Source organism: Arachis hypogaea, chromosome 4 (assembly GCF_003086295.3).
Source record: "Arachis hypogaea cultivar Tifrunner chromosome 4, arahy.Tifrunner.gnm2.J5K5, whole genome shotgun sequence".
Taxonomy (NCBI): domain Eukaryota; kingdom Viridiplantae; phylum Streptophyta; class Magnoliopsida; order Fabales; family Fabaceae; genus Arachis; species Arachis hypogaea.
The window spans coordinates 26502374-26522748 of NC_092039.1; the positions used below are offsets into that span (position 1 = coordinate 26502374).

Genomic DNA, 20375 nt, shown 5'->3' on the forward strand with positions numbered 1-20375 from the left:
TAATGGAATCTCTATGGTCTCTATATGAGCCTCAGATTCCTTTGAATCCTCAATAGGGAACTCCTTCCTGCTTGAGAGACGTCCCATGAGATCTTCCTCATTGGGATTCGCGTCCTCTCCCTCCTCCTTGCATTCGGCCATATTGATTATATCAATGGCCTTGCACTCTCTTTTTGGATTTTCTTCAGTATTGCTTGGGAGAGTACTAGGAGGGGTTTCAGTGATTTTCTTACTCAGTTGGCCTACTTGTGCCTCCAAATTTCTGATGGAGGACCTTGTTTCACTCATGAAACTTAAAGTGGCCTTAGACAGATCAGAGACTATATTTGCTAAATTAGAGGAGTTCTACTCAGAATTCTCTATCTGTTGCTGAGAAGATGATGGAAAAGGCTTGCTATTGCTAAACCTGTTTCTTCCACCATTATTAAAGCCTTGTTGAGGCTTTTGTTGATCCTTTCATGAGAAATTTGGATGATTTCTCCATGATGAATTGTAGGTATTTCCATAAGGTTCACTTATGTAATTAACCTCTGCCATTGCAGGGTTTTCAGGATCATAAGCTTCTTCTGAAGCTGTCTCTTTAGTACTGTTGGATGCATTTTGTCATCCATTCAGACTTTGAAAAATCATGTTGACTTGCTAAGTCAACACTTTGTTCTGAGCCAATATGGCATTCAAAGCATCAATTTCAAGAACTCCCTTCTTCTGAGGCGTCCTACTATTCACGGAATTCCTCTCAGAAGTGTACATGAATTGGTTATTTGCAACCATGTCAATAAGTTCTTGAGATTCTGCAGAGGTTTTCTTTAGGTGAATGGATCCACCTGCAAAATGGTCCAATGACATCTTGAAAAACTCAGATAGACCATAATAGAATATATCTAATATGGTCCATTCTGAAAATATGTCAGAAGGACACTTTTTGGTCATCTGCTTGTATCTTTCCCAAGCTTCATAGAGGGATTCACCATCTTTTTGCTTGAAGGTCTGAACATCCACTCTAAGCTTGCTCAGCTTTTGAGGAGGAAAGAAGTTATCCAAGAAGGCCGTGACCAGCTTATCCCAGGAGTCCAGGCTATCTTTAGGTTGTGAGTCCAACCATGTTCTAGCTCTGTCTCTTACAGCAAAAGGGAAAAGCATGAGCCTGTAGACTTCAGGATCTATTCCATTTGTCTTGACAGTCTCACAAATCTACAAGAACTTAGTTAAAAACTGATAAGGATCTTCAGATGGAAGTCCATGAAACTTGCAGTTCTGTTGCATCAAAGCAACTAATTGAGGTTTCAGCTCAAAATTGTTTGCTCCAATGGCAGGAATTGAGATGCTTCTTCCATCAAACTTGGACGTTGGTTTAGTAAAATCACCAAGCATCCTCCTTGCATTATTGTTGTTAGGTTTGGCTGCCATCTCCTTCTCTTGTTCAAAAATTTCAGAAAGGTTGCCTCTAGATTGTTGTAATTTAGCTTCGAACACAGAGGAGAAGAGGGGGTTCGAATTTTAAGATGAAGAGGAGTGTTAGTAGATAATTAAAATAAATAGAAGAAGAGGAGAGGGGAAGAATTTCGAAAATTAATTTTGAAAAGGAGTTAATGATTTTCGAAAATTAAAGATGAGATTGAATTAAAATTAAAATTTAAATCAATTAGTTAATTTAAAAAGAATTTTGAAAAAGGGATGAGATATTTTCAAAAAATTAGAGAGAGAAAAGTAGTTAGGTGGTTTTGAAAAAGATAAGAAACAAACAAAAAGTCAAATAGTTAGTTGAAAAAGATTTGAAAATCAAATTTGAAAAGATAAGAAGATAAGAAGTTAGATAAGATATTTTCAAATTGAAAATTTGACTTGACTTGTAAGAAACAACTAATTTTAAAATTTTTTGACTAAGTCAACTCAAATTTTCGAAAATTATGAGAAAATTAAGGAAAAGATATTTTTTTTATTTTTGAATTTTTAATGATGAGAGAGAAAAACATAAAAATGACCCAAAACATAAAAATTTTTGGATCAAAACACAAGATACATGCAAGAACACTATGAATGTCAAGATGAACACCAAGAACACTTTGAAGATCATGATGAACATTAAAAACATATTTTTGAAAAATTTTTGATGCAAAGAAAACATGCAAGACACCAAACTTAGAAATCTTTAATGCATGGACTCTAACAAACGAAAAATGCATATGAAAAACAACAAAAGGTACAAAACAAGAAAATATCAAGATCAAACAAGAAGACTTACCAAGAACAACTTGAAGATCATGAAGAACACTATTAATGCATGAATTTTCAAAAAATGCAAGAATTTTTTTTTAAGCATGCAATTGACACCAAACTTAAAAATTGACTCAAGACTCAAACAGGAAACACAATATTTTTGATTTTTATGATTTTATGAATTTTTTTGTATTTTTATTTTTTTTCGAGAATTATGTTTTTGAAAAACAAAAATAAAGAAAAATTTTTTCGAAAGAATTTTGAAAACTTTTTTTTGAAAAGAAAATAAAAATAAAATTACCTAATCTGAGCAACAAGATGAACCGTCAGTTGTCCAAACTCGAACAATCCCCAGCAACGGCACCAAAAACTTGGTGTTGTTGCTGGATCAGAAAAACTTGGCGCTGTTGTTGCACGTAATTGTGATTCAAAGAATCCCCGGCAACGGCGCCAAAAACTTGGTGCACGGAATTGTGATCATCAACAATGGTGCCAAAAACTTGGTAGCGCTCTCAAACGTGAATTACACTTTGTCACAACTCCACACAACTAACCAACAAGTGTACTAGGTCGTCCAAGTAATACCTTATGTGAGTAAGGGTCGATCCCACAGAGATTGTTGGTATGAAGCAAGATATGGTCATCTTGTAAATCCTAGTCAGGTGGATTTAAATGGATTAAGAGATTATTGGTTTAAATAATGATAATAAAATAAATAGAAAATAAAGATAAAGTTACTCATGTAATTCAATGGTGGAAATTTCAGATAGGTGTATGAAGGTGCTGTGTTCCTTCTAAATCTTTGCTTTTCTACTTCTTCCTTCTAGTTTTTTATCACTCCTTTCTATGGCAAGCTGTATGTAGGGCATCACCATTGTCAATGGCTACATCCCATCCTCTCAGTGAAAATGGTCCAAATGATCTGTCACAGCACGGCTAATCATCTGTCGGTTCTCAATCAAGTTGGAATAGAATCCTGTGATTCTTTTGCGTCTGTCACTAACGCCCAGCCTTCAGGAGTTTGAAGCTCGTCACAGTCATTCAATCCTGAAATCCTACTCGGAATACCACAGACAAGGTTAGACTTTCCGGATTCCCATGAATGCCGCCATCAATTCTAGCTTATACCACGAAGATTCTGATTAAGGAATCCAAGAGATATGCGCCCGGTCTAAGGTAGAACAGAAGTGGTTGTCAGTCACGCGTTCATAGGTGAGAATGATGATGAGTGTCACGGATCATCACATTCATCATGTTGAAGTGCGACGAATATCTTAGAATAGGAATAAGTCGAATTGAATAGAAAATAGTAGTACTTGCATTGAAACTTGAGGTACAGCAGAGCTCCACACCCTTAATCTATGGTGTGTAGAAACTCCACTATTGAAAATACATAAGTGATGAAGGTCCAGGCATGGCCGAATGGCCAGCCCCCAAAATGTGATCACAGGATCAAAAATACAATCCAGGATGAAAATATAATAGTAAAAAGTCCTATTTATACTAGACTAGCTACTAGGGTTTACAGAAGTAAGTAATTGATGCAGAAATCCACTTCCAGTGCCCACTTGGTGTGTGCTTGGGCTGAGCTTGATCTATCCACGAGCTGAGGCTTCTCTTGGAGTTGAACGCCAAGTTGTAACGTGTTTTGGGCGTTCAACTCTGGTTCGTGACATGTTTCTGGCGTTTAACTCCAGAATGTAGCATGGAACTGGCGTTGAGCGCCAGTTTACGTCATCTAATCTCAAATAAAGTATGGACTATTATATATTTCTGGAAAGCTCTGGATGTCTACTTTCCAAAGCCGTTGAGAGCACGCCATTTGGAGTTCTGTAGCTCCAGAAAATCAATTTCGAGTGCAGGGAGGTCAGATTCCAATAGCATCAGCAGTCCTTTGTCAGCCTTCTATCAGAGTTTTGCTCAGGTCCCTCAATTTCAGCCGGAAAATACCTGAAATCACAGAAAAATACACAAACTCATAGTAAAGTCTAGAAATGTGGATTTATCATAAAAACTAATGAAAATATCCCTAAAAGTAACTAGATCATACTAAAAACTACCTAAAAATAATGCCAAAAAGCGTATAAATTATCCGCTCATCAAGCCTACACATGTCCACTTTCAGGCCTTCCTCGACCATGGCCACTGTTCATACCCTAACCGAGCTCCTCCAACTCGGCAAATTCATAAAAGGTCCGACCTCGTCCTAAGGCTCACGCCTACAGGTCGGACCTCGGACAAATAAAGAAAGGAAGGCCCATCAAAAGGAACGCAGCCCAAAACCCAAAGGCCGAAAAGGCCTAGAAAGGGCGGTTCCACAAAGATAGAGATAAAACTCCCAAAGATAAGATAAGATAAGAATATCTTATCCAGGGAAGATCACGGCCAACTACTATAAATACACTGGAGCACCCAGGTATGGCATTCATTCCACATTCTACACATATCTGCTTAGACCCATGCTAACTTAAGCATCGGAGTGTCATTGCAGGTACAACCACCAATCACTCAACATATCAAGCTCGGGTCCCAGGACCCCCACCTCGGGCCTTTCCAGACGACCGAGCTACACGTTTCAGGTAACCCTCGGAACATTGGCGCCGTTGCCGGGGACCTGGAAGTCATCCCTCTACCATGGCGGACAATCCTCACAACAATGATCGCGCTGCATCTGAACAAGAGGATGAAATTGACACTGGAGAACGACCGGACAGCCCTCTATCACTACGCACTCCAGGAGGAAACAAACAGAATCGCCCAAAGACATCACGCCCAAACAAAGATCCACAAATTTCCGAAAAAGAGAAGAGCTCGGAAATTCTAGAAGCAGTCCGGGCACAACAAAACCGGCTGAAACAACTCGAAGAGGACATAAAAAAGCAGAAAGAAACTGAACAAGATCTGAGAAGGGAGACTCGAAAACGCAGAGAATTAGAAGAAAAGCTGCGGAAAATAGAGGCCAACCTGAAAGACCGGACAGAACGCGGCACCACCCCCGAAGATAACCATGATCCCTTCACGCAAGAGATCATGAAGGAGAAGGTACCGCGGAACTTCAAACCACCCGATATGGATCTCTACGATGGCACCACCGATCCAAGTCACCACCTCAGCAACTTCAGAAGCAGAATGTACCTAGTCGACGCCTCCGACGCGATTCGGTGCAAAGCCTTCCCCACCACTCTCACCAAGTCAGCCATGAAGTGGTTCGACAACCTGCCACCAAGATCAATCACCAGCTTCGAAGACCTAACCAAAAAATTTCTGACAAGGTTCTCTATTCAAAAGGACAAGACAAAACATGCCCCCAGTCTACTCGGGATCAAACAAGGTAACCAAGAAACTCTCCGAGAATACATGGAGCGATTCAACAAAGCCTGCCTGGACATACAACACTTGCCCACTGAAGCAGCCATCATGGGACTAGCAAACGGCCTAAAAGAGGGACCGTTTAGCCAGTCCCTATCCAAACGATACCCGACCTCCCTATGCGAGGTGCAGGAGCGGGCAGAAAAATACATCAACATGGAGGAAACCTCCCAGCTAAGAGACTCTTCTAGGAAGGAATCAACCTACCCACCCCGAGATCGAGATCGGGAACAGAGGAAGAAAGAAGAACCCAACTCGGACAAGCCGCGGAAGTACCACAGCTACACCCCCCTCCGAATCTCCCTGGTAGACATCTACAGAGAAGTATGCCACACCGAAAAGATCCCACCGCCCCGACCGCTAAAACACAAGAGGGCAGGGAGAGATCGGTCCGAATACTGTGAATATCACAAGCTCTACGGTCATTCTACTAACGACTGCTACGACCTAAAAAATGTTATAGAAAAACTAGCCAGAGAAGGAAAACTCGACAGATATATAGCAGAGAAAGGAGAAGAGACCAGGAAGAGAAGGCGGGGAGATAACGAAGATCGGGCCGAACAAACCCCGCGAACCCCTGAAAGACACGTTCACATGATAAATGGAGGTTTTGCAGGCGGAGGAACATCCAGATCCTCGCGAAAAAGACACCTCAAAGAAGTCTATCACGTCCGAGAAGACGGTCCCCTGCCCGAATTACCTACCATCTCATTTACCCGAGAAGATGCTCAAGGGATAATACCCGGGCACGACGATCCAATGGTAATCACCATTATCCTAGCAAACGCCAACCTACACCGAACCCTGATTGACCAGGGAAGCTCAGCAGATATCTTGTTCAAAACGGCCTTCGACAAACTCGGACTTGAGGAAAAAGAACTAAAGGCCTATCCCACCGACCTATTTGGGCTAGGGGATGCCCCGATCCATCCCTTAGGATACATCTCGCTACACACTACCTTTGGAAGAGGCGAGCAATCTAAAACATTAAGCATCGACTACATTATAGTCGACGTCACTTCAGCATACAATGCCCTCATTGGGCGACCAACCCTAAACAGACTGGCAGCTATAGTCTCGACCCCACACCTCTGTATGAAGTTCCCTACCACAAAAGGAATCGCTACCCTAAAAGGCGACCAAAAGCTAGCGCGGCGATGCTACAACGAAAGCTTGAGCCTAAAAGGGAAAGAGGTCAACACAATAGAACTCGGACGAGTTCAATCCCGAGAAGATCTTCGGCCACAACCAGAGGGAGAAACCGAAAAAATCCAGATCGGGAACACACCCGAAAAAATAACAAACATAGGAGCAAACCTCGAAACGGGCCTAAAAGAGGAACTCACAACCCTCTTAAGGGAGAATTCCGACCTCTTCGCCTGGAAAGCCTCCGACATGCCAGGCATAAGTCCCGACCTGATGTGCCATAAGCTATCAGTTTACCCGGGATCCCGACCTATCCAACAAAGACGCCGAAAGCTCGGACCCGAGCGCATGCAAGCAATAGAAGAACAAGTACAAGCACTGCTAGATGCAGGGTTCATTAGGGAAGTAAAATACCCCCTATGGCTCGCAAACGTGGTCCTGGTAAAAAAGCCCAACGGAAAATGGAGGATGTGCGTCGATTACACGGATCTCAACAAAGCCTGCCCCAAAGACCCATACCCTCTACCAAACATCGACGCCTTAGTAGACGCAGCCTCGGGCTATAGATATCTCTCCTTCATGGACGCATACTCGGGATACAATCAAATCCCGATGTACGGACCCGACCAAGAAAAGACCTCGTTCATAACCCCAAGGGCAAACTACTGCTACGTAGTAATGCCCTTCGGGCTGAAGAACGCAGGGGCAACCTACCAGAGGCTAATGAACAAAGTGTTCTTAGAACACATCGGACTACAGCTGGAGGTGTACGTCGACGACATGCTGGTAAAGACACAAGAAGACAGAAACTTGCTGACCGACCTCACCAGCGTCTTCGGCACCCTCAGAAAACACAACATGAGACTTAACCCGACAAAGTGCACCTTCGCCGCAGAAGCCGGAAAGTTCTTAGGCTTCATGCTGACCCAAAGGGGCATCGAAGCGAACCCGGACAAATGCCAAGCAATACTCAATATGAAAAGCCCGACGTGTGTCAAAGAAGTACAACAACTGAATGGAAGGCTAGCCGCCCTATCAAGATTCTTGGCAGGATCAGCAATAAAATCACTACCTCTCTACTCACTCCTAAAGAAAGGAAAACCCTTTTCATGGACCCCGGAGTGCGAAAAAGCCTTTCAAGAATTCAAGGAATTCCTCGGGCAGCCACCAATCCTAACCCGACCTTTAAAGGGAGAAGAACTCGTACTATACCTCTCGGTTGGACATCGAGCAGTCGCTTCAGCGTTAATACGAGAAAATGACCAAGGACAACACCCCATATACTTTGTAAGCAAGGCACTACAAGGGGCCGAATTAAATTATCAGAAGATAGAAAAATTCGCCTACGCCCTAGTGTTCACAGCTCGGAGGCTCCGTCCCTACTTTCAAGCCCACACCATCAAAGTCCGGACAAACCAACCCATGAGACACATCCTGCAAAAAACAGACCTGGCAGGACGAATACTACAATGGGCGGTGGAACTGTCCGAGTTCGACCTCCACTATGAAGCCCGAACTGCCATAAAATCTCAGTATCTAGCCGACTTCATCGCAGAATACACTGAGACCCCTGGAACCCCACTCTCATGGAACCTGTATGTCGATGGGTCCTCAAACAAGACTGGAAGCGGAGCCGGGGTTATACTCGAAAGCGACCAAGGAACGCGGATAGAACTATCCCTAAAATTCGAGTTCCTGGCTTCGAACAACCAAGCCGAATACGAGGCCCTACTAGCAGGTCTAAAACTAGCCGAAGAGGTCGGAGCCCGGAAAATCATGATCTTCAGCGACTCCCAGGTCGTCACATCACAAGTAAATGGAAGCTACCAGGCCAAAGACTCCACCATGAAAAAATACCTGGACCAAACACAGGTACAACTACGCCACTTTTCAGAGATACAGATTCAGCACATACCTCGGGAACAAAACGCCCGGGCAGACGCCCTCTCAAAGCTCGCCAGCACCAAGCCCGGAGGCAACAACAGAAGTCTCCTCCAGGAAACCTTACAATCTCCCTCCGTGCTAAGAAAGGAAGAAACGCTAAATATATCCAACCAACAGCAGGGATGGATGACCCCCATACTCAACTACCTGAAGTCGGGAACTCTCCCCGCCGAAAGAAAGGAAGCTAAAAGACTCACGAAAGACGCCCAGAATTATACACTAATTCACGACGTATTATACAGAAGAGGATTCTCAAACCCCCTCCTTAGGTGCGTCCCGACCTCAGAAACAAAGAGCGTCCTCGAAGAAGTCCACGGAGGCATGTGCGGAAACCATCTCGGAGCTCGGGCATTATCCAAGAAAGTAGTCCGAGCCGGGTTCTACTGGCCGACCTTGCAAAGAGACGCAACGGAATTTGTGAAAATATGCCCCCCTGCCAAAAACACGCCAATTTTCACAAGGCACCACCCGAAGACCTTATCAGCATCACCGCACCATGGCCCTTCGCCAAATGGGGACTTGACCTACTCGGCCCGTTCCCCCAAGGACCGGGGCAAGTCAAATACCTCATAGTAGGGGTCGATTACTTCACAAAGTGGATCGAAGCTGAACCCTTAGCCACCATTACGGCTCAAAAAAGCCGCAAATTCCTATACAAAAACATTGTCACAAGGTTCGGAGTCCCCTACTCCATCACAACGGACAATGGAACACAGTTCACGGACACAAGTTTCCAGAACTTGGTGGCCGAACTAAAAATCAAATAGCAATTCACCTCGGTCGAGCACCCACAAGCCAATGGACAAGCAGAGGCTGCAAATAAAGTCATCTTGGCCGGGTTAAAACGAAGACTCCAAGAGGCCAAAGGGGCATGGGCCGAGGAGCTCCCCCAGGTGCTATGGGCATATCGGACAACTCCGTACTCTACAACAGGAGAATCGCCATTCCGACTAGCTTACGGGATGGAGGCAATGATTCCTATTGAAATAGATGAAGGGTCACCTAGAACCATCTTCTACAACGAAAAAGGTAACCCGCAGGCACAAAGGGAGGAACTCGACCTCCTCCCCGAGGTCCGAGAAAGAGCTCGGATCCGAGAAGAAGCCTTAAAACGGCGAACGGCCCTCAGATACAATCAGAAAGTAATAAAGCGAAGCTTCTCCATTCACGACCTGATCCTAATCCGAAATGACATCGGAACACAAAAGTCGGGAGAAGGAAAGCTAGCTGCAAATTGGAAAGGACCCTACAAAGTAACAGAAGTCTTAGGAACAGGCTATTACAAAATATCCGACCTAGAAGGCAATGAACTGCCCAGGGCCTGGCACGCCTGTAATCTAAGACGGTACTACAGCTAGAAAAATTTGACCCGAGGTGTACTCTTTTTCCCTACAAGGGTTTTTTAATGAGACACCCGGTCAAATAAGACACCCGACCTAGTCAAGGGTAAACACTCTGTAAATATTCTTTCTTTTTTTTTTAATACTAATCAAATTTTTCTATTTTCCTCGTGTTGAAACAAATCCTGAAAAGTACCCCCCCAAGGCGCATTAATTTATGCTCGACAAAACGCAAAAAATCATTTGCCAAGAGACCACACAAGGTCGGCAAAGATAAAGCGACGAGGTTCAAATTAATGTGAGAAGTTATAAAGCAACTCTGAAAAGGCTCAAAAAGCCAAATAAAAAGAGATTACAAAAATAACTTAAAAGGCCGACCAACGACAAGGTCGGACCCAACAAAGGGAGGTACTCGAACGCCCGAGGTCCGAGAAAAAGCCCGGATCCAAGAAAGAAGCCTTAAAACGGCGAAAGCAAAGATTTCGAAAACGCTTACTAAAAAGTTGTTATACAAAAACAACTAAAAAGTACAAGCGAAAAAACGAAATCAAAAAGAAAGGGTAAAACAAAAGTTTCAAGCGCTAGCTAAAAGGTTGTTATCCAAAAACAACTAAAAAGCATAAAAGCGGAAACAAAAAGTCAAAACGCAAACAAAACACCGCATAATAAGCTAAAAAGTTACTACAAGTAGCTAAAAAGCAAAAAGGTGTCCAAAGCGTCCAACAGAAACCATCCAAAAAGAGCCCACAGGCCGGGCAAAAAACCAAAAATAAAAGAGTTACAGAGGATCAAGGTCCTTTCCGGACTCCACATCAACAAAAGGCTGCGGAGGAAACATAGAAATCGGGACTGCATCGACGGCACCGTCATCCCGGTTTGAAACCTCCACACCAGATCCATCCCCGGCCAAAGGTGAAGTCGGGTTCGCAACCGGAACTTTAGGGTCGGACACCGGAACCTCATCCTCGTTGGGAGCAGGAACAATCTTTCCCTCCACAACAACGTTATCCGTACTAAATAAGCTCAGATCCAGGTCAGGAGCAAGAACCCGGACCTGAGCCTTCAAATTTTCAAACATAGCATCCATACCCTTGGCCACATGACCTTCTAGCTCGTAAAAATCATCCTGAGCGGATTGCAACCTCTCCTTTGTCTCCACAAGCTCGGCATATATCCGAGTATAATTCTCCGTCGCCGCCTTCACCATCTCCTCAGATGCCTTCGCTGCCGCCACAGCCGCGGTAGCTTTAGTTTTCTCTTTCTCCAAAGAGGCCTCCAGCTCAGTAATCCTAGCAGCCTTCAGCTCACTAAACCTCTCGAACTCAGACTGAGCCTTCTCAAGTCGGGAGCTGGTCGCACCAATGGGGATTTCTTGAATTCCCGGGCAATAGCAGCGTGAAGACTGGCCATCCGGACACAGCTCCGCGCCATATACTGAAAATGGTGCTCCATAGACACATCATCAGTAGAAATAAAAGTCTGAGGGAGAATATGCTGTTCAATCCAACCAAGAGCATCGAAATCCTTATCGTTAAAACCCGCAAGCTCTTGAGAGGTCTTCTGCTTCTTGGAAGGAGGACCCGAGGACAGAGGAGGAGAAGAGGTAGTAGGTCCAGAAGTCGGAGGATCTTGATTTATAGCTCGGAACTGGGGAGTCGGAATGGTCTTCGACCGAGTAGTAACACCCACAATGGTCTTCTGCGGAGAAGATCGGGCAGAAGCCTCCCCAGCCTCGATATTCCGAGCAGCCACAGACTTCTTCGTCCGACGAAGGAACTTCATGGAATCCGCCTGAGAAGACATCTCTGCAGAAATAAAAGAAAGAGGATTACCACAACAGAAATTCCACCAAAACAAGCAAAACCAAAATACTAAAAAAGATGAATCTCGGAGAGGTCGGGAACTACCTAACTCGGAACGGAGAAGGCTTGGATCCCCCAACATTTTCTTCGTGTCCAAGTGAGGTGCCCGACCCCATAAACTGCTCACCACACCCACAAAAGCCTGCTCCACCTCATCTAGACTCTCAAAGGTATACTTAGCAGACACTACATTCTCCTGCCAACAAAGAGAAAAAGAAAACAAACATAGAGCCACACAAAGAACAGAAGCATATGTGCACAAGAAAAGAGAAACATGGGAACAAACCTGGAAAAAAGAAACGAGGACGGCGAGCTCCGCAGCAAGGAGAACGAAACGACGGCACAGAGGGAACCCCGGAAAGACACACGAAGAGATTCGGGGAAGGAGAGCAAAGAGAAAGAAGAAGCAGTGCTCGAAAGGGATGAAGAAAAACAAAAACGCAGAAAAAAGGAGGAAAGGGGCAAATAAATAAAGCCTTCACAGAGCCCGAACGGAAATCGAGGAAAAACGGTAAAATGCAATAAATGCAGGAACGGCCATGTTTGAAATTTGAAAAACTACTATGCCCGAGCTCGACCTCCCAAAAAGGACGAACTCGGGCAGGGGCACTGTTCATACCCTAACCGAGCTCCTCCAACTCGGCAAATTCATAAAAGGTCCGACCTCGTCCTAAGGCTCACGCCTACAGGTCGGACCTCGAACAAATAAAGAAAGGAAGGCCCATCAAAAGGAACGCAGCCCAAAACCCAAAGGCCGAAAAGGCCTAGAAAGGGCGGTTCCACAAAGATAGAGATAAAACTCCCAAAGATAAGATAAGATAAGAATATCTTATCCAGGGAAGATCACGGCCAACTACTATAAATACACTGGAGCACCCAGGTATGGCATTCATTCCACATTCTACACATATCTGCTTGGACCCATGCTAACTTAAGCATCGGAGTGTCATTGCAGGTACAACCACCAATCACTCAACATATCAAGCTCGGGTCCCAGGACCCCCTCCTCGGGCCTTTCCAGACGACCGAGCTACACGTTTCAGGTAACCCTCGGAACAGCCACCAACCCTGAAAATCCACAAGACATAGTGGATTTGCATGAGCAGGTTTATAGACTAACCCAGAGCCTGCAGAATCAAGACAATAGCTCCATTTAGCTAATTAGAGGTACTAGGAGCTGCTTGCATGCATGGCAGCAAAAGATGTTGAGGATACGGAGATGGATTCCCTGAGGCGAGAGCTCAGACAGGAGCTGGAGCATATACGGCACATGCAGTGGTAGATAAACATCTACTATGAGAAGATGCTCGCATGGGTCAACGATGCTGGAGGCAGCTGGTGCACGAAATTGTGATCTCAATGGCATCAACAACTTGGTACGCACAATTGTAATATCACTCTTTTTCATAACTTCGCACAACTAACCAGCAAGTGTACTGGGTCGTCCAACTAATAAACCTTACGTGAGTAAGGGTCGATCCCACGGAGATTGTCGGCTTGAAGCAAGCTCTGGTCACCTTGTAAATCTCAGTCAGGCGGGTTCAAATGGTTATGGAGTTTTAATAATTAAAAAATAAATAAAACATAAATTAAAGATAGAGATACTTATGTAAATCATTGGTGGGAATTTCAGATAAGTGTATGGAGATGCTTTATCCCTTTTGAATCTCTGCTTTCCTACTGCCTTCATCCAATCCTTCATACTCCTTTCCATGGCAAGCTGTATGTAGGGTGTCACAGTTGTCAATGGCTACTTCCCATCCTCTCAGTGAAAAAGGTCCTATACGGTTTCCCGCATGGCTAATCAGCTGTTGGTTCTCGATCATGTAGGAATAGGATTTACTATCTTTTTGCGTCTGTCACCACGCCCTACAGTCGCGAGTTTGAAACTTGTCACAGTCATCCCATCCCAGATCCTACTCGGAACACCACAGACAAGGTTTAGACTTTCCGGATCTCAAGAATGCTGCCAATGGATTCTAGCTTATACCATGAAGACTCTGGTCTCACGGAATGAAAGGCTCTGTTGTCAGAAGAGGCAAGCATGCGTCGTGGACCAAGAATCCAAGAGATACACACTCTAGCTTTCACAGGTAGAACAGAAGTGTTTGTCAGGCACGCGTTCATCAGTGAGAATGGTGATCACATTCATCAAGTTGAAGTGCGAATGAATATCTTAGAATAAGAATAAGCATGAATTGAATAGAAAACAGTAGTATGTTGTATTAATACTCGAGGAACAGCAGAGCTCCACACCTTTAATCTATGGTGTGTAAAAACTCCACCGTTGAAAATACATAAGTGATAAAGGTCCAAGCATGGCTGTGAGGCCATCCCCCAATGTCTAAGATCGCATAAACTGATCAAAGATAGATACTAAGATTAAAGTACAATAATAAAAAGTCCTATTTATACTAGACTAGTTACTAGGGTTACAGAAATGAGTAAATGATGCAGAAATTCACTTTCGGGCCCACTTGGTGTGTGCTTGGGTTGAGCATTGAAGCTTTCATGTGTAGAGGTCTTCCTTGGAGTTAAACGCTAGTTTGTAACTTGTTTCTGGCGTTTAACTCTGGTTTGCAACTTGTTTCTGGCGTTTAACTCTGGTTTGCAACTTGTTTCTGGCGTTTAACGCCAGAATAGAGTAGAAAGCTGGCGTTAAACGCCAGTTTGTATCATCTAAACTCGGAAAAAGTATAGACTATTATATATTGCTAGAAAGTTCTAGATGTCTACTTTTCAAAGCAATTGAGAGTGCGCCATTTGGACTTCTGTATCTCCAAAAAGTCCATTTTGAGTGCAGGGAGGTCAGAATCCAACAGTATCAACAGTCCTTTGTCAGCCTCTGAATCAGATTTTTGCTCAGGTCCCTCAATTTCAGCCAGAAAATATTTGAAATCACAAAAAAACACACAAACTCATAGTAAATTCTAGAAATGTGAATTTTTCTTAAAAACTAATAGAAATATACTAAAAACTAATTAAAACATACTAAAAACTATGTAAAAACAATGCCAAAAAGCGTATAAATTATCCGCTCATCAGCGGCTCCTCCTCATCTGCACTTGCACCAACACCCACAGCATCGCTGCATCAAGACCAGCAACGAAACCATTAGGACGAGGACGACGACGATGATTATGATGACTTGTAGGGTATAATGTTTTATTTTGTATATTCACACATCATTATCTGTTATTTCATTGTGTAAGACCCAGAATATTTGAAAAAGTCTTATTATGATCAAGTCTCAAATCCTATGGTTATTTATAGCCTTAATTTCAGAGATTATTTTATTAAAGATAATTAAGGCAAGTTTTGATTTATTGGATTTGAGATAAGTTATGATTTTTATCCAATTTCACAATTGTTGGATTATTTTCTATATTCAAATTTATAAAGTTGGTAGTCATGAAATAATAAGGATTTTATATGATTTGGATTAAATAAGTAATATTTTAAATATTATTACTGCTATTTTGGAAAATGAAGAAATTAAGTATACCATTTCTAATTTTTAGATTTGGGCATTTTATTGAAAATAATTTGTGAAATTGATGAGCAAATAGTATTTTCTATGTACAAATAGTGTTGGATTTAATTTGAGTTTCAATTACTATATTATTCCTAATTTTATGTGAAATTACCATAATGCCCTTAGCCCTAATTTTCAAAAATGAAACCCTAACCTTGGAAACCCTAACCCGACCCGGTTTCCCCCAACTGCTGCCGCCCCTCTCTTCTAACAGCAGCAGCAACACTTCTCCTTCCTCAAACCAACACACTCAACAGTAGCAGATTTTCCCCTTTCCCCAACAGCTTGCAACACTCATGGCTTCCCATTGCCATGAAAGAAACCGAAATTAGAAGCAGAGGATGGAGAGGGAGTCAGAGTCGCGCGTCAGGGGAAGAGAAGAGGGAGAGGCGAGCCAGCAGCGGTGGGCCTCGCCGTCGCCGCCCTGCTGCTTGCCGTTCGCCACCAACGTCGAAGAAGAAGGAGATCAGAATCGGAAGTGAAGAGGGTCGCGTTTCACGCCGTGCAGTCGCGTTGCCCTCACCGCGTCGTGTCGCCGCGCCGCCAATCGTCCTCACCGCACCCCACAACGAGCTGCGTTCCCTAGCCACCCGTTGCATCCTCCCTGTGCCGTTCTTCACGCCATCGCATTCCTTCGTCGCCGCCGCCGTTGACAGAAGAGGGAGTTTGATCCGAGAGCGCAGTGAGGGAAGGGCGTCGCCGGAGGAGAGCCTGGCACCGCCGCCGCCACTGTTCGCCGCGCCGTCATCTCTAGCCTGCGCCGTTGCTAGTCGCGCGAGGGGGAGACGCGCCGTGAGGGAGATCCGTCACGTTTCTGCCGTCGCCGATTCACACGCCGCCGTTGTGCTCCTTGCCGCAGCGCCGCTGCTGGAAGAGGAGAGCTCGCCAGTTCTGTCTCTCACTACCGTCTCCGTCGGAGCTGCCGCCACGGTCGCCGGAGCTTCTGGCCGAGCCTCAACCGCCGGGAAACCGTTACTGGAGCCTGTGTCATTTGGATTTCATCGCGAGTTACCTCCACCAGAAACCACCGTTGTGATTCTGATCACCGGGGACGACTCTGTGACTTTCGGGATCACCGCTGAAGCTCCAGGCAGAGTTTCTGCCGCTTGAGACCTTGCTGTTGTCGCCGGAAAATTTTGCCGGTAAGCGTTTTAAGTTTGATTTCAGTTCTTTTGGAATTTCGAGAAGGTTTGATGCTGTGTGGTTTTTATAGTTGATCCACCGGAGCTTCTGGCCGCCGCCGGAGCTGTGCCGGGGCCGGTTCGAATCCGCAGCTGCTTCGTGTTGATTTTCCGGTAAGAAATTATGTTTCGAAAGCCCTACGTTAGTGTTCCGTACGTGTATTAAAGCCTTATGGTATTAATGTTCCTAGAGTTAGTAACTGAGGTTGCTTGTTGTAATTTAGAGTTGTTTATGCTGCTGCGAAAATGTGTGGGGCTGTGCTTTGAAGCTGCCTTTGATTTTGAGTTGAGGCGGAAAGGACTTGATGATACGTTTGGGTTATGGAATTTTGCGTTTTGAGGTAGGGGCGCTTTCCAAAAAACTATGTTTTGTGTATTGGAATTATTACATATGGATACTGATGTGAGATATTGTGTATTTAGTGATTGTATCTGCCTTATGTATTATTTGATTGACTCGAACGATTATGGATGTTGGTTTGGCTGAATTTGTTGTGCGGCTTGTGAAATGTAATGTTTGAAGTTGATTCTTTAAAGATTTGAATCTGAGTTTAATCCGTTGAGGATTGATTTGATTTGAGCCAATTATTTTAATGATGTGAAAAGTCGAATGCACTTTTGAATTCAGCACGGTTTATTTTAATTGATTTGGTTTTGGACAAATGATTTGTTATTGAGCCGTTTCTTTAAAGCTTTGGAAATGAGTTATATCGATTGATATTGAGTTGATTTGAAATGGTATCCTTGAGATACGCCACTGAGGCGATTGTTGGATTTAGCTTGCTTTAAATTGATTTCTGGTTTTGAGCTGTTGAAAAGGAATGAGAAATGGTTTAGTTGGGACCTGAACCGGGTGGCAAAAGTCCAAGTTTTAGGGGAGGTGCTGCCGAAATTTCTATAAAATCCTACACTTGTTTGTAAGGTTATTTAAAAAGGGTTGGATTTGAGAAATTGTATTATTTGATTTATTAAAAGGATATTTATGTTTTCAAGCTTAATTTATTTGATGAACCTTATACGTTGAGTTCGGCTTATTTAAAACTGAACTATTTTTACCGTTTGAATCACTGAAGGAAAGAATGATGCTTTAATATTGATTTCAATATAAAAAGGAGTTTTTAGTGATTTCAAAGGAACCTAGACTTTTGATTGATTAATCAAGTTTGAGGCATTTTGGAAGAGTTAGAACAATGGGTTCTAAAAAGAAACTTGAAAGTGGTTTGATTCAAATGAACCGGTTTCGTTTCAAATGAGTTGATTTTTGGACCGGGTTGGAACTTGTGATTTTGTATGGCCGGTTTTATAGTAAATTCAGTTTTATTTACTTGAACCGAGAAATCTATGATTTTAAGAGTTTCAATGAATTTTAAGGAATTTATATAAGTTGACCTTCCCTAAAGACTTGGGACTCTGCCGAGAAACTTTTGTTATAAAATCCCATTGTTGGATGGGTGATTTTGAATGCTTTGAAATAAATCCTTAACTTGCCATGGTTTTGGAAGTTTTGGAAAGAGAATGCCGAGAGTGGCTTTGTTTTAAAAAGGGAACTCACTTTGAGTAAAATTTGGCTTATGAGCCTGAGATGATTTGAGAAATGAGATCTTCAAAGCCAAGGCTGAAAAGAGTTAAAAATTTGATTTCAAAGTGAAATGGCTTGAGAAAAGTGAGTTATGGCTTAAATGCCGGTTTTATGAATTTGATGATGTTGAATGATGGAAGTACTGTTTTTGTTATGGGCCGGAATGGCTGTGTGTGATATTGACTTATGGCTGATTGCCGAATGAGTTATAAGCCGTATGGCTGGCTATGAATTATGAATTTAAGCCGAAGGACTGTATTTATTGATAAATTGGTTGGTTCTGAATTGAACCGTGAGCCGGATGGCTGAGATGGATGGTGATCCATGATTGAATATAAATGCATGTATGCAATTGAATGATTTGTGGATTTAAGCCGAATGGCTGAGATGAAAGTTGTAAGCGAGTATGCTTGTGTTTTTCTCTCTGTTGTAAGGGTGACAGGGCACCGATACCCTCTAATGGCGACAGGGCGCATATACCCTCTAATGGCGACAGGGCGCATATACCCTCTAATGGCGACAAGGCGCAGATACCCTCTAATGATAATAATGCGCAACAGAGAGACTGTGTCCGGGTTAGCTACCGGACACGTCGGGTTGGCTTGGTAACCGACAGATGATATCATCAGCCACTAGGGACAGACATGCATCATATGCATCTATGTGACATTGTTTGGGTGTGCATATTGTACTTGGTTTGCCTATGTGATTACTTGTGATTACCTGCTACTTGTTCTACTTGCTGTAACTGTTTGTTTGTGTTTGCATCTAGTACTCTGTTGGATTGTGGTGGATTGGTTGTGGTTGGACTGTTTGGGCCTAGGGCCGTGGTTGGAATGAGATAAACCGATGGTTGATTTCGGTTTTGTGTTTCTGGTTTGGAGTAAAATATGAAAGGCTATTTTGGTTCAGTTTAGATAAACCTTTTTGAAAGGCTTTTGATGTTTTGAAAATTGAACGGTTCCTCTTTCAGAAAGGATTTTTGACTTTACTTTATTTATAAACTGTTGTTTTTGAAAAGAGGCATAAGATGGTTATTAATCACTGGTACGGTTTATCTTCATGTATCCTATTACAGTAATTCCCAAAAACCCTCTACTGAGAACCCTTTCGAGGATGATGTTCTCACCCCTTATATTTTTCCCCTTTCAGGATTTGGGCGCAGAAGTTAAGAAGAGTTTAATTATTTATTATTGAGATGCTCTGTATTGCTTTAGATTATTATTATTATTGTACCCTCGCCTTTATCTTGATATATTTTGTAAGAGGGATAGGAATTGTATTGGTTAATGTCGGTAATATTATTTATATATATATGTATGTATATATATGGATGTACTCTTTATGAGTTTTTGTAAGTTGTATGGTTCCTATGGATGTACGTTATCGAACAAAAGCATTTTTGGGGACGGTATTTGCGGTTTAAAGTTTTTAAACAGGCTCATATTTTAGTATTAAATAGTATAAGTGTCGTCGTAATGTCCGAGCTATCAGAGTTGCGCAGCCGGAAGCGTGAGCTTTGGTAGTTAGGGTGTTACATTATGGTATCAGAGCAGTTCTTCCTGTAGAGCCTGAGGAATGGACTGATTATGCTTCAATTGCATACTCTGAGTGTTTGTCATGTATTAGGTCTTGTCGAATGACGAGAATTAGAGCTTTATGCACATGACGATCTATTGATGTAACGCTGTTAGTCTTGCATTGCATAATTCCTGATATTAAGTTTGGCCGGCTTAATACTAGTGAATTTTGTATATGAAAGTACTAATGAGTTATCATAGATGAAATCCGAGTTTTGAGTTAAACGAATCGCGGGTTTCGGGAACGTTGGAAACTATTTCTCGAGGCTATTCAGTTGTGTGTTTTGGATTTTGTTCGAGTCGACCTGTTCTTTCATGTCCTGACTTGAAATTCTTGTTTGCTACTCCTTTTGAAAAGTAGTTTGATATTTCTACTCTATTCCCTTATTCATATGCATTCTTGTTTGATCCTAAGTTTATATGCTTGTTTGAGATCCTTGTTGCATCTGTCTTTCTCTGTTTGAGTCCTTCTTGATTCCAATATTCCTTGACATAGCTTTGAACTTGTCTTGACGTGCTGTGACTTTTAACTCCGGGTTCTGATTTCATTCTTTGAGAAATTGTTGATTCAGTTTTTCTCTTACTTGACAGTGATCACAGCCAATTTTGAGATTTTATAAAT

At 42.9% G+C, this 20375-nt stretch overlaps 1 protein-coding gene and 1 non-coding gene across 3 annotated transcripts; both read left to right on the forward strand.

Annotated features, from left to right (window-relative positions):
* The first annotated feature begins 904 nt into the window (after positions 1-904).
* On the forward strand, positions 905-1008 carry LOC112798847 (small nucleolar RNA R71). Its single transcript, XR_003200444.1, has one exon. It is a non-coding gene; the product is annotated as a small nucleolar RNA R71 (small nucleolar RNA).
* A 14552-nt stretch (positions 1009-15560) lies between these two features.
* Positions 15561-19625, forward strand: LOC112796557 (uncharacterized). Of its 2 annotated transcripts, XM_072235396.1 has the most exons (4): positions 15561-16555; positions 16627-16708; positions 16819-16935; positions 19326-19625. In XM_072235396.1, exon 1 carries the CDS (start codon positions 15726-15728, stop codon positions 16521-16523), a length of 798 nt encoding a protein of 265 aa, XP_072091497.1. In that variant the 5' UTR covers positions 15561-15725; the 3' UTR covers positions 16524-16555; positions 16627-16708; positions 16819-16935; positions 19326-19625. The 2 variants fall into 2 exon arrangements, with proteins under 2 accessions (XP_072091497.1, XP_025694843.1); XM_025839058.3 differs by lacking the exon at positions 19326-19625 and having other exon boundaries at positions 16819-17082.
* Positions 19626-20375: the final 750 nt, after the last annotated feature.

Bases quoted from the DNA above. Each gene is read 5' to 3' on its own strand.
- LOC112796557 (XM_072235396.1), top strand. From the start codon at position 15,726: ATGAAAGAAACCGAAATTAGAAGCAGAGGATGGAGAGGGAGTCAGAGT.